This window comes from Bubalus bubalis, chromosome 2 (assembly GCF_019923935.1).
Source record: "Bubalus bubalis isolate 160015118507 breed Murrah chromosome 2, NDDB_SH_1, whole genome shotgun sequence".
Taxonomy (NCBI): domain Eukaryota; kingdom Metazoa; phylum Chordata; class Mammalia; order Artiodactyla; family Bovidae; genus Bubalus; species Bubalus bubalis.
In genome coordinates, this window is record NC_059158.1 from 158,298,971 (window position 1) to 158,315,958 (window position 16,988).

Below are 16,988 nucleotides of genomic sequence, written 5' to 3' on the forward strand. Positions count from 1 at the left end.
AAACACAGGACCAAGAATGGCACTGCTTTCTCATACAAGCTGTCTTCTCACACCCCCGACTCCCTGCTGCTGGGTCTGCTGCTCTCTGGCACCAACCTCAGGAGCCAACTGCTGCGCCCTGCTGTGGGCACACAGAGCTGCCCACTGGCTCCTGAGTTCATGCCCCTCCAGGCTGGACCTGAACATGCATGCTTGGCACACCACCAATAGGTACACTGTTCAGTCCCCATGGGTTCACAAGGCTGGTTCCCACATACAGCGAACACACACACACATGTATGTACTGGGCCAAGAGCCCTGGAGACCCACCTCCTCTGGGATGGTTGGCCAATGGGTACAATCTTATCCTCGTAGAACCGTTTCATCGCAAACCGGTCCAGGGCCTGGTCGGCACTGTGCGGAGAGACAGGTGGTCAGAGGAGCCAACTTCCACGATCCCCCTGTCCCCCTACCCCTGCTCCCCAGACCTGCAGAGCCCTCCAGTCACTCTGTCCTGAGATGCTTTCAGGAAAGAGTTGCTCCAGCATCCCTCCCTCCTGTCTGCTGCAATACTTAGCACGGGGGCCTTAGAACCAGACATCCTGGGAGCCCATCTCAAGTCTACCACTGACAGTAGCCCTTGGTCTTTGGGGCAGGTTACTTAACCTTCCTGAACCTGATTTTCCTTTCCTGGCAAATGAGGTGATAACTATGCCTTCTTTGAATGTTGGTATGGCAATTGAGGGAGATAACATCTCTAAAGAGCTTGGCACATGTGGGCACACAGTAGGTGCACAGGCAATGTTCACCATTAAGCAAAGATTAAGCCGGGTCAGGTTTCTTAAAGTCATAAAACTACCATCCTATTGGCAAGCCCTTCAGAGAACACTCTACTTATCCTCGAAGAGGTCATTTTATAAAGAGACAGATCATATAGCTCCGCCGTTCTAGACTCTCCACCAATGCCCCTCTTAGAATAAACCCCAAAGTCCTCACCAAGGGTTGCAAGGCCCCTGGACTCTGCCCCCTCGCAGCTTCACTTCCTAGTCTTTGTCCCCTCACTCATTCGGCTCCAAACATGCCAGGCCCTGGCATTCCCATTGCTGGCATTTGCCCTACTCTCTTCTCTGCCTGGAAGGTCCTCTGCCACCACCACCCTCCAGACCACATATGAGTCAGTCCTTCCCAGCCTCCTGCCACTTAATTCCAGTCTCTGCTCACATATCACCTCCTGGAGAGACCTCCCCACCGTGTTGCTTCAGTCTCTGTTCTCAAAGGACTTGCCTCCTGCCCTTAGGGATGTGTTTGTTCACTTATTTAACACTCATGAGGGCAGTGGCCCACCTTTGCCCACTGCTCTATTCTCAGCACCTAGAACAGCCTGCACAGTGACTGTTCCATAACCATTGTCAAATGACAGAATGAATGGACCAACTCCTCTGCCTCTCTGCAAAGCCAAATCAGAATGGAACCCATCGCTGGCTGTTTCCTGTTCTTGCTGCAAACTCCAAAGTGGGAAGATGCCCGTGAGGGCCAGAGGCAGGGGCATGGATGAGAAAACGTCTAGGTGGCTCAGCTGCACCCAGATGTGTTCCAACATTTCCTTGTGATGCCCTCGCTGCTCTTTGGGATAAATAGAAGGCAGTTTGGCAAAGGAAAGTGGCCCCAAGATGCCAGCTGGATGGGGTTCCCATGCAGGGTCTTCCTCCCACAGCTGCCCCCCTCCACCCTTGGGGCCCCAGATAGGACGATGGTCTCTGCTCTATGCTGCCCTCTGTCCAAGGGCCCCTACCCCAGAGCTGTGGGCGGGGACTTTCTCCTTTCTGGGGGCTCCTCACCCTGTCCTCAGCACCTCTCGTCTCCTCTGTCCTCATCCTCCAATCCCAAGGAAGGGCGAGGCCCTGGGTGAGTGGGGAAGGGGGTCCTGCTGTCACCATTCAGAGAACAGGAGACTTGGGTCCTCTTACCTGGCAGAAATGTTGCTGTAGTGCATGTAAGCCGCAATCACAACGCCGATCCTGCCTCGGTTTCCCTGAAAGAGCCCCAGACACAAAAGCCTTCACTGTTAAGGCCGGCCCTCCCACCCCAGAGCCCAACCAGAAGCCTTAAAGAAAAGGGGCTGGAGAGAGGGGGAGTGGCTCTCAGACAGAAAAGGAGGAGGAAGCAGGTGGGGCTGAATCTTAAAAAGAAGAAACAGTAGATTATCCACCACACCTGAGGGCCCCACAGGCTGGTAGACCCCGTTTCTCGTGGGTGCCACTCCAGACAGAATGTATTACCCCCAAGAAGGAGAATACACACAAACTTGCACACTCACACAATCCAATGACACAGGCAGGTACACGCACTCCTCGCACACACACCCTGCCATCCCCGCTCTGACCTTGTTGTGTAGGACGACCACGTTGTGGGGGTCTGCATTGAGCCAGGTGTCCATGGCCTTGCAGACGCTGCAGATCTTCTCCAGGGCCGGGGTGTGGAGGTCGGGCCAGCCAAATTCCAGGACCTGTGGCCCAAGCCATGAGTAAGAAGTGGCAGAAGCGCAGAGACCCAACAGGGGTGGGGGACGGTGAGGGGACGTTAGTTCCCACCCTGCGCATCAACCCCGCTTGGAGGCAGGGGTGTGGAGGCCGAGGACACTGGTCCAAGACTTTGTTCTGACACCGCTCCCTGTGGGGCCTCGGGGTAGTCACCGCCCCTGCCCCAGCCCCAGCCCCAGTTTCTCACATGTGTATAAGGCAAAGGCTTAGCACCCCCAAAGAGCCCAGGTCCCTTTCACATGACTTTGACCTTAAGACAAGCTCTCCTCCCACAGACCCCAGGGGCTGGCTCAGGGAGGAAGAAGGGAAGCAGAAGGCTGATCACAGCTCTTTCCCAGGCCCTGGACACACAAAGCATCAAGTTTTCAGGCCAAAAGAGGCCTGAGTGGGACAGAGAGTAGACCTGAATAGCAGTCATCAGGTTCCTTCAAACTTTAACCCACAGAACTTTAAGTACAGGAAAACCTGTGCTCAGAGGACCCAGAGAGCTCATCTAATCCAGCCCATCCACTTTTAGACGCGCAAACCAAGGGCCAGAGAACTCTGCTGCCCACCCAAGGTCACACAGCAACGGTCACTGGACTCCAGGGGCTGGAGCGGCATGCAGAGCCCCTCCACACACGCTCACTCAACAACAGGTGAAAGAACACTGGCTTTCGGAAGCCTGTACTGGCGATTCCCAGCCGGTGCAAATCCAGAAGACTCGTCAGTAAGACTGAAAATCCCACAACCGCAGCCCCGCCCCAGGGACTCTGTGTGCACACCACCAGAGGCAGGCCTGGTGGAAATGACTATACTGAGCTTTGCTTTCTGTAATTCGTATCACAGAAGCGCTATGCGCGTTTCTGTTTTCCAAAGAGAAGGGAGCACAGTGACTTTGAACAGGCTTTGCAAACAGTCACAGCATTTTCCTCCAAGATTCTAACATGGGATCTTTGGAGGAAGGGAGCCCAGGCAAGGAGAACTCCCCCAAACAGCACAGGCTCACCTTGGCGTGGAGCTTCGTGATGTCAGGTCTCCGCTCAGAGAGGTTGAAAAGCTAGAAGGAAGAAAAGGAAGAGGTTGTGAGAAGGCAGCCCTTTCTCTCTCTGTCTTCCCTGCTGGAAATTCTACTACATGAACACACATGAAGCCCCACCAGACACACACTGACTGACGGGAACCAACTACAGGTTCTCAGGATGAACAGGGAGACAGAGACAGGTATGCAGACACTCAGCCCCACCCCTGGATGAGCAGACATCCTGAACTGAAGATGAGAAGTGGATGGAATCTGTCTTGGGCCCCACGGGCCACCCCCAAGGTGGGCGTCTCTCCACACTGTATGGCGATCCAGTGGTGGCAACTGGTAAGCATTGGCCATCTCTGGTCTCTACTTTACAAGGTGCCTTTAGAAACTCACCCCATGGAGATGCAACTGCTCTGTGGTCAGACACCCTCTATCAAAGGGTGCAAACCATGCTGGGTGGACCCTCTCAGATCCTTGACCTCCCAGGAGACATCCCCTGACATTTGACCACCTCCCACGGGAATCCCCCTGTCTCTGAATTCCTGTTTTCCATCTCTGGAGGAGGCAGGCAGAACTCCCAACATCCAGCTCAAGGCCTGGGAAACTCAAAGGCCTCTGTGATATCTCCTGGGGAGAGAAGAGGACCACAGGGTCTGGAATTGGTGGGACAGAGTGGGGAAGGTACAGCAGAGACTCATGGAACTCTGGACTCCTGAAATTGGGCAGGATCTTAGATGGCTTCTGGTCCACTCTTCATAGGCTTCCCTGTTGGCTCAGTCAGTAAAGAGGCTGCCTGCAATGCAGGAGACCCAGGTTCGATCCCTAGGTCGGGAAGACCCCCTGGAGAAGGGAATGGCAGTATTCTTACCTGGAAAATCCTATGGACAGAGAAACCTGGTGGGCTACAGTCCATGGGGTCGCAAGAGTCAGACATGACTTAACGACTAAACCACTACATTACATCATTCTTGAGTCCCATAAAGGAATATGCTTTATTCCATTAACAACAGCTACCACTTGGGTGTTCACAGACAGCCAGGCCGCACTAAGGACTTGACATTTAACAAGCTGCCTTAATTCTCTCCACAACCTCTGAAATAAATAGTGTCATTAGACCCATTTTACAGATGGTATCCTAAGGCTTAATGAGGCTAAGTGCCAAGATCAGACAGTTAGTAAGAGCAGAGTCAGCATAGAACATGCTGATGTCTAAAGCCGGATGTCTTTTTTTTTTTCGGCTGTGCCATGCAGCATGTGGAATCTTAGTCTCCAGACCAGGGATTAAACCCATGTCCCCTGCAGTGGAAGTGTGCAGTCTTAACCACTGGCCCGTCAGGGAAGTCCCTAAAGCCAGACTCTTAACAACGTCCAACATAGCTGATGGATGGGTCTCTATAGAGGGTCAAATGGTGTCCCACAAAAATTCATGTCCACCCGGAACTTCAGAATGTGACCTTATTTAGAAACAGGTCCGTTGCTGATGTAAGTAGTCAAGGGTCTGGTGATGAGATCATCCTGGCTTCAGAGTGGGCCCCAAATCCAGTGACTGTGTCCTTATAAGAAGAGGAGAGAACACACAGACACGGGGAGAAGGACAGTCATGTGATGATGGAGGCAGAGACTAGGGCAAGGCGCCTACAGGCCAAGGAGCCACCAGAAGATGGGAGAAGGCAAGGAGAATTCTCCCCTACAGGATTCAGATGGAGCACGGCCCCAGTGACACCTTGACTCGGACTCCTAGCTTCTAGAACCGAGGAAAAATTAATTTTGTTGTCTTAAGCCACCTAATTTGTGGGAATTAGTTACAGCAGCCCTGGGGACCTAACACAGTCCCTACACCCTGCCTCTGCTCTCTCACCGTGGCATGGCTGGTCCGTGAGTCCAGCCCACATGTACCTTCCTATAAAGTGGGCCTGAGCCCTCCTCTGGGGCCAGGATAGCTCCAATCCCCTGGCCAGCCTTTCTGACCCCCATAGTGGGTGAGGAGTCGGGGATAACCTCCTCCACATTGGTTGGGAGATTCTCCTGTCCCAAGTACGATTCTCTGTTCAGCAACACGAGGTCCCTCAAAACACGCCCTGCCACAGCTCTGCCCTAAGACTTCTCAGAGGCGCTGACAGTGTGACATCTCTGCCACTTCCTGACGCTGTGACCTCAGGCAAATACCCCACCTCTCTGTGCTCCTGCAGTAGCTGCTTCCTAGGGATGTCGTGATGTTAAATACGTGGGAAGGAGTTAGGACAGGGCCTGGATCATCACAGGTGCTCAATAACATGAGCGTCACCATGAGCGTCCCTCCTGGTCAACACACACGTACACCCACACACATACAGACACACCACATGCACACAAAACCCACTTGTACGTATATACACACAAGCACACATACCTATACACATACACGTACAGACACACCACATGCATACACACAGCCCACTTGTACACATACACGCACAAGCACACACATATGAACCGCACATACCCATAAACATGCAAACACACAAGGACAAGCACACACACTCCACGGTTCATATACATGCACAGGCACACATAACTATACACACACACATACAGACACACCACATGCACACACATACCCCACTTGTACACATACACGCACAAGCACACACACACAATACAAACCACATATACCTATACACATGCACACATATAAAGACAAGCACACACATACACATACAGACACACCACATGCACACACACATCCCACTTGTACACATACACGCACAAGCACACATACACACACAAACCACACATACCCATACATGTGCACACATATAAAGACAAGCACACACAATCCACTGTACACATACACATACAAGCACACATACAAACCACACATACCCATACACATGCGCACACAGGACAAGCACACACACACACGACTTGGCTCAGATGCCGTGTCCCAGCCACAGAGACTCTCCTCAGAGAACAGCTGGACAGTGAGTGAGGACTCAGACCATGAAACGCCTGAGGTCAGGGGCAGGTGAGAGAAGAGGGGAGAAGAGCTGGCGCAGGAGCGGCTGGGATGAGACTCCAGCAGGAAGAGGTGGCACGCAGAAAGGATGGGGCCCTGGACCAGTGGGCGGGGGCCCATCCTCACCAGGTAGTTGCCTCCATGTTTGGACTTGAGCATCTGGGCCACCTCGCGGAGGTTGCTCCGGAAGTTCTCCTCATTGGCTGTGCTGGGGAAGGAGACGGCAATGATCCTCTCGGTGACGTACACCAGGTCCAGCTCACAGCTGTCCTCCGTGGTCCGGCTCGTACTCATGTTTCTGGGGAGACAGCAGGCAGCAGATCAGAATCCAGGCCCCCAGGACGAGATCCAGGAACCTGCACCCCTCCACACCATACATGGCCCCCAGATCTAACCCAGGAGGGCCTGGCTGCTCCCTGACTCCGAGCCAAGGCCAGAGGCTTCCCCAGGGCAAGGCCAGTGTAGCCCTCATGGACAGTCTGGGAGAGCCGGGGAGAACGGAGCTGGACAGAAGCCAGCAAGGATCTCAAGCCGTTTCAGAAACAAAGAGTGATGACACCAGTCCCAGGTGCTCATCAGTCCTGTCGGCGTCGCCTTCAACCTGTGATCCCAGAGGTCAGAGCCAGGGCCGGAACCAGCCGGGGCCCAGGAGTCCAGCTCAGCCTCCCAACATACGGCAGCCGCCTGGTCTGGCAGAAGCTTCTCGAAGGATCCAGGGAGGGCTCCAGAGAGGAAGGAGAGCCTGAAGCGAGGGCTCTTGCATCCCAGAGCTGAGCCTTCTACCGCCCTCTGCTTGCTCTGAGCTGTGGCGTGGGCGGGGAGGCCCTCAGGGGTAGGGGCAGCTCAGGTGACGCGCTCACCTGGGCTCCAGGTAAGCCAGACCACAGCGCACATTCCAGCCCTCCCTGGAGGCAGGCTGACTCCTGCCCTTTGTTCCTGGCTCTCCCCCCACCTCTGGCAGCTCCCACCGCCTCCGGGGCTGCTTCCTGCCAGTGACCTCCCTGGTTTCTAAGGGCCCAGGAGGCAGAGGATGCTGCCACAGTGGCAGGGGACCCCCAGACATCCCAGTGCCATCTGAGCTCCTAAGAGAGGTAGGGAGCTGCCTGGGCCGGCACTGAGTGAGAGGAAGTGAGGGTTCACACCTTTACACCTCACCCAGCTGCTCTTCCAGAGGAGGGTCCAGGGTGAGCTGACGGGATGGGGAAAGGGGTCTCGGGAAATTGGCAATCCATTCCAAAGCCCCCCAGCGGCTTCTAGGGGCACCTCATACCGTTCTTACCCCATCACCAGCCTCCTGCTTCCCCTCACTACCCAAGATGGACCACACTCATGTTGATAACTTCTCACTACCTCTGGGTAAAGCTGGGACTGGAAGGCCAGTGGGAGGGATACCACTGGGGTGTTTCAGAGTGATGGGGCGGCAGTAGGGTATACAGCCCCAGGACACCAAGAACCGGGGCAGAATCCAAATCTCCTCCAGGTTAGCTCTGAGCCAACTGTATAGATGGGGCTTGGAGACAGGGGAGCCAAAGGTGACATATAGCTTCTCCATGGGGACGGTGACTGGGACGCAGTGATAGAGATGCCAGTGTGCGGGGAGCCCCCTGTGAATTTGGCCTCCGAGTCCTGATCATTCCTGGCCCTGCAGCCTAGGGGGGCGGGGCTCCTACTGAAGGCGGAACAGCGCCACCACCTGGACAACATCAGCATCGAACTCTGCACCCATCGATTCTCAGCTACAAGGGAGGAGGGATCTGCTAAGGGGGCCCTCCACTCTCTGTAGACAGCTGGCAGTGGGACTACAGCCCATGGGGAGCTTCAGCTACACACCAAGCCCTCTCTGGCTGGGGCTCCAGATCCCTGGGGCAAGATTCTCACTCATCTCAGAAGCCTCGGATGAAGGAGAGGCAGAGGAAGCAAAAAAAATCAGAGAAGCTGGACCCAGGACAAAGTAACTCTGGATGAGCAAAGCACCGAGTCCCCTATGATCCCCTTGCCCCAGCCCCCATCAGCCCAGCCAGCCAGAGAACCTTCCTTTTATAAATGACCCTCGAGTATCAGAAGCCACTGCTCATGGAAAGGAACAGTACCTAGCACGGGCCTCAATGCCAGCCAGTCCTGAAGGCAAATCCAAGTGCTGCCTGTTGGTGGTTGCGTGACCTTTAACAAGTTGCCTCATTTCCCTGAGACCCAGTTTCTTCATCTGTCAAATGGGGATAAAATACTTACCCTGCAGGGTTGTTGCAAGGACTAGATGAGATCATGCAGGTAAATAAAGAATCCAGCTCAAGGACTGGCTTCAAACTAGAATTCAAAATATGACTGATTCCCAGTGGCATCTACCCACATCCTCTCGCTGTAGCTTCCATGTCTGCCATGATCCCGACCAGTGGCTTCATGACTTTGGCATTAGAGACTCAAAGGCATGACTTGCTGGGAATACCCACAGTGACCTCACTGCCTGCCCCCTACCCCCTGCCCCCTAGAGTCCAGGCATACCTGATGGGCTGGGGATGAGGCTGGACACTTGGTGTAACTCTGGTGGAACTCTGGGAAAGAGAAGAGAGGAGCAGCGTTAAGATGGGGACCAGCTGGATGGCAGGAGAGCAGCAGAGAGCTGTCCACACGAGTGGTCAGGGCCACAGGCAAACACAGATTTCCTTCTGCTTCTGCCAACATTCCAGCCCAGGCGCCCTAAAGCCCCACCAACACAGCAACTCAAAGCCAAAAGCAATCGATGCCAATCCCACGTGAGTGTGCCTGTGTGCCTGCAAGCCCCTGAGGGGAAGCGCTTTCCTCCCTCCGGGCAAGGAAAAAATCCCCAGTGCCCAGAAATGCACCAGGCCTGGGCTGGTGCCACCTGCACGGAGTACACACTCAATAAAGCAGTTACTAAATTGATGGACACTCATTTCACCTTGAAGTGCTGGATATCGAAACAGTAATCCTAAGTGGTAAACAGAGATTCAAGCATGAAAGAAGGAAAGATGAGAGCGCTAGCACCCCTCCGTCCAGCTCTGAACATTTCTTCTCTGCCCACCAGCTGCCCGCAAGCCTCTCCTTTAAAGCAGCAACACCAGGTCAGTCAAAAGTTTTGAGACAATAAGCCACCAGGCACGGTGTGTACCAACCACAGCTAGGCAGCAAATCATGCTTCTAAGGATCCACTGCCCATTGTCTGTTACCTCCCTCATCCGCTCCCATCTCTAGGGTTGTCAACTGGTACAAAATTAGGCAAATGGACCCAAGTTGGTGTCCAAAACATCTCTGGGAAACTGTATGGTACGGCAACGAAAGTACAGGATCAGAGGCCCCACAGCATCCTACTGGACAGCCTTGAAGTACTCAATGCTCTGAGCCTCTGTAATGTCACGAGTGCTGTGCTGTGCATAGCCGCTCTTCAGTAATCTCCGACTGTTTGCAATACCATGGACTGTAGCCCTCCAGGCTCCTCTGTCCACAGGGATTCTCCAAGCAAGAATACTGGAGTGGGTTGCCATGCTCTCATCCAGGGGATCTTCCCAACCCAGGGATCAAATCCAGGTCTCCTTCATTGCAGGTAGATTCTTTACCATCTGAGCCACCAGGGAAGCCCCAATGTCACGAGTAAGATGCAACAATCCTCATGGGGTTATTTGAAGAGTAAAGGGAATTATGCATATCTGGCCCTTAGACGTTCTTACCATTATTACATCGAGTACAATTAGAAGAATAGTTAGAGACACAAACAAACAGTTACCTCTATAGAAAAGCAAAATCCTGCATCACCAGCTGCTACCCATCCCTTCATCCACCTCACTTGATGCAGAATCGAAGCCCTACCTGGACACTCGCAGCCAGAGCCCTCTGAGCCCACTGGCACTTTCCAAACATGCCTGAGCCTCCCCTAAACCAGCCTTTCGTGACCACCAAGCTGTATCCGCTTGGAGGAGAGAGGAGCACAGTCCACCAAGGAGAGGAGAAACCGAGGCTACAGCAACTCACCCCCAAGTCCTGACGACCAGCAGGATTCATCCTCAGACTCCGGGCTGGACCACTGGGGCCCCAAGAAGAGGAGCCCCCTTCGGCCCTCTCCACGCAGCACCAACGAGGCAAGGGTGGGTAGGCTCTGCAACCCCGCACCCAGCTGAGCCCCAAGTCAGGGCAGCCCCCCTAAGAAGAGAACTCTCCATCCAGCCTTTCGCAAGAAGGCTGCAGCCAGAGCCTGGGGCTGCAGCACAGCCCCAAACAGCTCAGCCTAGAGGCAGCAGGAGGAAACAGCCAAGTCGTGCTGTCCAGCGGGAAGTTTCTCTGTCTCCACAGCTCTCCTGGCCCCGAGACTTGGGTTTGCATGAGTCAGGCATGGGGAGTTGAGGGGTGGGAAGTGGGGCGGAGGGGGGCAGGCAGTAAGGAGGGGTTGAGTTGTGTTTGGTTTTTAAGACCCAAACCAGGCTGTTCCAAGACGACCCGCTCAGAGGAACGCAGAAACCCGACACTTCATCCGTCTCTGTTTCTCTGGTCCCTGATGAGGAGACGATGAACCTCCCCAGGCCCTAGGCCCGGCTCCAGGCCCCAGGGCCACCCTGCTATAAATAGCCCCTCGGTTCCGTTGACTGCTGATCCACAGCCATGTTTGGAGGAGGCCACTATAGCTGCTTCTAACAACTGGAAGCCACAACTATAGCCAAGGCTGGAGGTGTAGCCAGGACCACGGGGCCAGGCCCCCAGGAGCCTCAGGGATACTGAGCTGGGTTTGGTGGGGAGACTGGGGAGTCAAGAGCCTCCACTGGCACAGGGGCGAAAGGGAAGCGCAGAGCAGGACAGCCAGGTCCTGCTTCTCCACCCCCCTCCCCAGTTACAACACTCCACATTCTTCAGCCTCCCCACCCCAAAAAGCCAGGAAAGATAAATACAAACTTGGCCCCAGCAGAGTCTGGCCACACCGCCTCCAGAGGTGATAAGACAAAGTCCAAGCCGGCTCTGCGGTTGGGGGGGAGGGAGGAGGGGAGGCCAGGGAGGAAGCCGCCCTGGACAGTGACCCTCGCGCGGAGGATGGGGACGAACAGCTGGACGGTCATCCCCTGATGAATCACTGGGCTGCCCTCTCACTGACGGGGCTTCCTGTTTTCTGCAAAGTTTGGAAGCATGTGACACTCAGTGGCGGAAAGCAGACGTGCACAGGTAACACATCTGGGGGTGGCAGGGCCGAGTCGCAGGGAGAACTGGAGAACCACAGATGGGCAGGGGGCGGGGGTGGGGCACATGAGCAAAACAACTGAGGGCTCTGAGAAACACAGTGACCTCACAGAAACGGGTCTGGAGACCGAGCCTCCAGCAGCTGCGACTCACACCAGGGCCTTCCTCAGGAAGGCTGAGGTCTTCTCCGCACACCATCATCATACCCCCTCCCTCATTCAGTGAACGTTGCTGAGGGCCACCAGCTGGGCATAAGGCCCCCGACCTCAGAAAGCTTCCATCCTACAAAAGACGACTCTCATCTATGAAGCCCATGTGAGAAGCAGCCGTTTGGCCTCACTGACCGCTCTGTAAAATGGGTACAACACAGTCTGGTGTGATTTACCTGCTCCACCCAGAGCCTCTGGGGAAAACTACCCAAGGGTTTTACAAAGAGTTCTCTAGGGACTTTCCTGGTCCAGTGGTTAAGAACTCCCACTCCATTGCAGGGGACATGAGTTCAATCCCCGGTTGGGGAACTAAGATCCCACATGCTGCAGGGCAACTAAGCTCGCACGCTTACAATTAGAGAAAAGCCCATGCACAGTCACAAAGAGCCTGCGTGCCGCACCTAAGACCTGATGCAGTCAAATAGATAAATACATAAAAAAAAAAAAAGAATACTTGAAGATTTTATTTTATAAAGAAAAATAAGTTCTCGGTCTGCCTGTAATTCCATTCCTTTCCTCTCTGGGGCTCTCAAAGCCATCTATCCACAGCTCTGAACTTCTTCCCTGCACCTCCCAAGACACAGATCCATAATAGAACTTCTGATCCAACTCCCATAGGCACCAAGATCTCTCCCCTACCATCATCACCAAAACGCAATCGCTCCTTTGCTTAAAGGACACTGTAAAAAGAAATTCCACACCCTCCCCCAAACCATGTCTCATGTCTCTTCCTATCAGCCAGTTCCTCCTGGTATCTAACCCTCACCCTTCCTGTTGCAGATTCCGCCAACACCGTTGACCTTGGTCCTCAATGCCGGCGGGAGCTGCTGACCACCGCTCAGACGCTCCAGGGCAACTCAAGATCTGTGGCCCTTGGCTCCTTTTTTCGCCTTCCTCTTCCCCACCATGCAGCAAGAGTGGGAACCCCAGGATCTGGGCGGGGTTGGTTTGGAGCAAAGACTGTGTGGGAAGAGTCCTGCCTTCTTTTGAGGTCCACAGACCAAACACAACAGCACTGGACCAAAGGGAAAGCTGTTTCCGGAGCCCAGGTCCCCAGGGGGCACAGTTGGGAGGAGGGTCTGTAAGCAGCAGCCATGTCAGGCAGCCAGAGACTGGTGACCAATCTACGTCAGGGGCCCTTCCCCACCCCGACATCTCCTCTGGGGGCTGCAGCCACCCCCTCCCCTCTGCACCAGCCCCTCCAGCCACACCCCTTCCTCTCTCCTTCCTGCCCACCCGCCTGGATTTTTCCAAAACAAAGTGCGACACAGCACACCATCCACAAACCCTGCAACACACCAGCCTCACTGGAGGAAAACAGCCATTCCTGCCCTGTGAGTCCTGGGCCGCGGGCCAGAGACAGGAAAACAGCTCAACAAACAGGCATATTATCACAGCAGCAAGACCCAGAGCAGCAGCCAGGCCGCTTCAGAAATGGTCTCCTCACCCGGACAGAGGGCAAGAGAGCTCAGTGGTTGGGTAGGGGACCCTGGGGGTCACTCAACCCGGGACAGGTTTCTGGGAACCTCAAAAACTAGGTTTTCTCTCTTCCTTCACAGTACACAGGTCATTCTAGAATCTGCTCACTTGCTCAGCTTTTCATGAACTCCTTTAACTAGACTAAGCAGACCAAGACTCATCACGTCCCTCCTCCCATATCAAGGCAAGACACCACTCTTACCCACCCCTGGCACGCACAGACACACACACTTTCATCCCAGATCAACAGATTTTCCCCTAAAAAACTTCTAATCCCAGCTAAGCGGCAACCTCTTTTTTCCCCGGGACCAAGGTCCGACACCTCCTCATGTCAAAAAGTTCTTCACAATGTCTAACTTCACTCTCTCCTGCTGCACCTTTACCTTGTTGGATCTATCTGGCCTGGGATGGCGTTGTGGGGAGCAGCTGCCCTAGGACTCGACTTATAAGAACGTCCAGACCACTGGCTAAAAGGCTTGGTTAACACGATATCACCCTGTCCCCTGGGCAAGAGTCAGGAGTCCTGGAAACACCATATCCAGGCAGCGGTCCCAGGACGGAATGGAGAAGACAGATATTCATCGCATCTGTGAGCTCCTCCAAGCCTCTGTTTCCTCATCTATAAAATGGATTCATAGCATCTGCCATAGTGGGATGTCATGGGGATCAAAAAATACCCAGGCCAGCTTCTGGCCCTTAGCCAAAATAACAGTGATAAGAATGGCTAACATGTATTGAGCATACAGTATTCACTTTGTGAATTCACTTCGTGAATTATAGAATTCACTTTGTGTCCGTTAAGCTGGTTAATCCTTAGTAGTAGGTACACAGAACATTACTTCCCCCCTGCACCCCAGCCCCAGAAACACCACAAATGTGGACAAGGGTCCCTCTCGGCATGTGTACTCCACACCCACAGGACCCGTGCATACCTTTTCCACTAATTTGAGAGGCATGTTCCTCCTCCTGGCCAGTCCCCGTGTGGCCCTGGGGACACCTCCGCCTTGCGGGGCTGGGCAATGTGGAGTGGCAGTGGGCTCCCCACAGACGTGCACTGCCTGCAGGAGCCTAGCGCCTGCCTCCAGGCCCTCCCGCCGTGGGTCAGGCAGCTGTCAGATGATACGGCCCCATGCCATCAACAGCTCCCCCTGTGCCAACCGCCAAAACCACTCCCTGTTCCTCTGCAGATCAGGGCGGGAGAGGATGGAGAGGCCCACTGAGGGGTGAATTGTCAGAGAAGGGCGGGGAAGAAAGGGAAGGTCCGACTTCACTGGGCATCTGGCCCTGGGGTGTGAGGACAAGCCCAGGCACGAGTTGGGCTCAAAGCAGGGGACCCAAGGAGCCCCTCCTTCGTTCCCTGGGGTCCTTCCACTTAAGGAGTTTGCCTGTCACCCTCCACCAAAAAGCCACACGGCAGGAGAAGCCCGCGAGGTGAACCAGCCCATCTTTCAGCTTCCTCCTGAATCAGTGGCATTTAGCCATTTTCCAAGCCTCTTCTGTCCAAAGAAGCAGAGCCTATGATCACCAAGAGCCTAGGAGTCCCTCTTCATCTCTGCCCTTAGTCCCTCTTGCTGCAGTCTCACCCATTCCCCTGGCCCTGCTCACCATCCAGCCAGCCCTTGCACACCCTCCCTCCCCACCCTGAAGTACTGAGGTCTGCTTAAGTGATGGGCAAATGAGCCCCGAATCCAGCTGAGCTGGATGGAGGCTGAAGCCAAGACTGAGGCTAAGTCATGGGCCTGCTCACCCTTTTGCCCCACCCCCCGGTGGCTCAGATGGTAATGAGTCTGCCTGCAGTGCAGGAGACCAGGGTTCAATCCCTGGGTCAGGAAGATCCCCTGGAGAAGGAAATGGCAACCCACTCCAGTATTTATGTCTGGAAAGTCCCATGGATGGAGGAGCCTGGCAGGCTACAGTCCATGGGGTCGCAAAGAGTCGAACACAACTGAGCAACTTCACTTTCTTACTTTCTTTCTTGCAGTCTGGAATTGAGTTAAGTAACCCTGCCTGCCCTTCTAGATAGGAGATTGTGAGGGATGCCCCACCAAACAAGTCAGGTGTGAGACGTCATCCACCTCCCCACATCCCCCACTCACCAGGGAACCACCACGTCTTCTCTTCCTCCCCTTCCCCATACTTACATCTTCCTCAAGGCTTTTCCGTGTGTTTCCACCCCGAAAGGCTGCTTCTCCCTGGAGACAAAGAAAAGGCAGTCAGGGAGGGAAGTCAAGGAAAGTCATCAAAAGGTCCTGGGTCTTTCACTGCCGGGTGTGGCAGTGATGGAGGTGGGGGCCTGGCAGGGGGCTTGCTTGTTTGTGCAGCATCTTTGTCCACTAAAGGCCCCTTGGAGCCAACTGCCACCCACTCATGTGTGTCTCTCCTGGGGAGAGATCATTATTCCCATTTTGCAGATGAGAAAACTGAGGCACAGACAGGCTTGAGACATGCTACAGTCTCACAGATAGAACCCTGGCCGAGTTGAGATATGAACTCAAGTCCTCCAAGCCCATCAGCTAGCTGCCAGCCTTGGTTTCCCCACTGCACGATCCACCCACTTCCTTCCCTTCCTCCTCCATGCAGCCTTGAGGAAACCATCTGTCCTTCTGCTAAGGCAGAAAGATGTGTTTGGAAAGATCTTCCTGGCTCTCTCACATGCTACATATTTAATAAAGAAGACCACATTTTAGCACTGGCCTCTCCCTCCCCGCCTGCCTCGTCCCCCAGCAATCATTTCCCAACACACAGGGGGATGGTCTAATGTCCGGCTCTCCATGTCACAAGGTCCCCACCCTTCCCCAAGTTCCACAAATCTACTCCAGAAGGGTGTCCTCAGGCACATCTGTTCACTGTCCCCCCATCTTCCTTCTGCTTTCCCGGCCTCCCCAAGCTGCTCCCTGACCCCCGCCCCGCCTGCCATCACTCACCGTGTCCACTACATTCTTCGGAGCAGTCTCAGTGTTGACGGGCTGTGGACAGAGAGACAGCACAGTGTGAGGCCTCAGGGCAAACAGCCCCAGGCTGGCTCTCTCCCCCGGGCTGGAGGCCATAATGGGCAGGAGGCCTCTGGAGACAGCTTGGATGGAGCCAACCCAAGACTCAGACACAATGTGCTGACCCCAGGCTTGGGGGCAGAACTTGGAAAGTGGAAGACAATCCTATTGGTCCTAGAACCATCCAGCTCAACACGCCTCAAGAGGGACCCTAAGTCCGACCCCTCAAAAGGGAACAAGGAGCGAGTAAGCAACTCCTGTTCTTACCTGCCAGGCATGTGTACCTACACCAGACGCTTCGTCTATTCATAAGAACCCAGTGGGGCAGGGACTCTTACCATCTTTGAGCCTTATTTTACCAATAAGAAGAAATCAGATGAATGGACCAAAGCCACTGACTACTAAGGGGAACAAAAGGGTTGGACCCCATCTTGGGTCTCTGTGCCTCAAGCTGTGTGAAACTGCAGTGGTCCAGCTTTCAAGGACCACCCCACATGGGCCCTGCCCCCAACCTTGCAGACCTCAGTCTCCATGCCTCAAAGCTCTGCTCCATCCAGACTCCTCGCTATTCCCACATCCAGGACTTGGCTTGTGGAATGGCTTCTCCCCTTT

At 54.4% G+C, this 16,988-nt stretch overlaps 1 protein-coding gene across 8 annotated transcripts in view; it reads right to left on the bottom strand.

Annotated features, from left to right (window-relative positions):
• Positions 1 to 16,988, bottom strand: part of TNS1 (tensin 1) — a 219,627-nt gene that overhangs the window by 92,593 nt on the left and 110,046 nt on the right. For 6 of the 8 annotated variants that reach the window (XM_044937778.2, XM_025278227.3, XM_044937779.2 and 3 more), the window contains 8 exons: positions 16,311 to 16,352; positions 15,528 to 15,578; positions 9,023 to 9,072; positions 6,650 to 6,821; positions 3,508 to 3,558; positions 2,363 to 2,485; positions 1,947 to 2,011; positions 310 to 393 (listed from right to left, as the gene is read on the bottom strand). In XM_044937778.2, the coding sequence (XP_044793713.2) occupies positions 310 to 393; positions 1,947 to 2,011; positions 2,363 to 2,485; positions 3,508 to 3,558; positions 6,650 to 6,821; positions 9,023 to 9,072; positions 15,528 to 15,578; positions 16,311 to 16,352 (638 nt within the window). Of the gene's footprint in view, positions 1 to 309; positions 394 to 1,946; positions 2,012 to 2,362; positions 2,486 to 3,507; positions 3,559 to 6,649; positions 6,822 to 9,022; positions 9,073 to 10,507; positions 10,829 to 12,673; positions 13,037 to 15,527; positions 15,579 to 16,310; positions 16,353 to 16,988 lie in introns of those variants that run through there. The other 2 variants (XM_044937782.2, XM_044937780.2) reach the window with 2 other exon arrangements.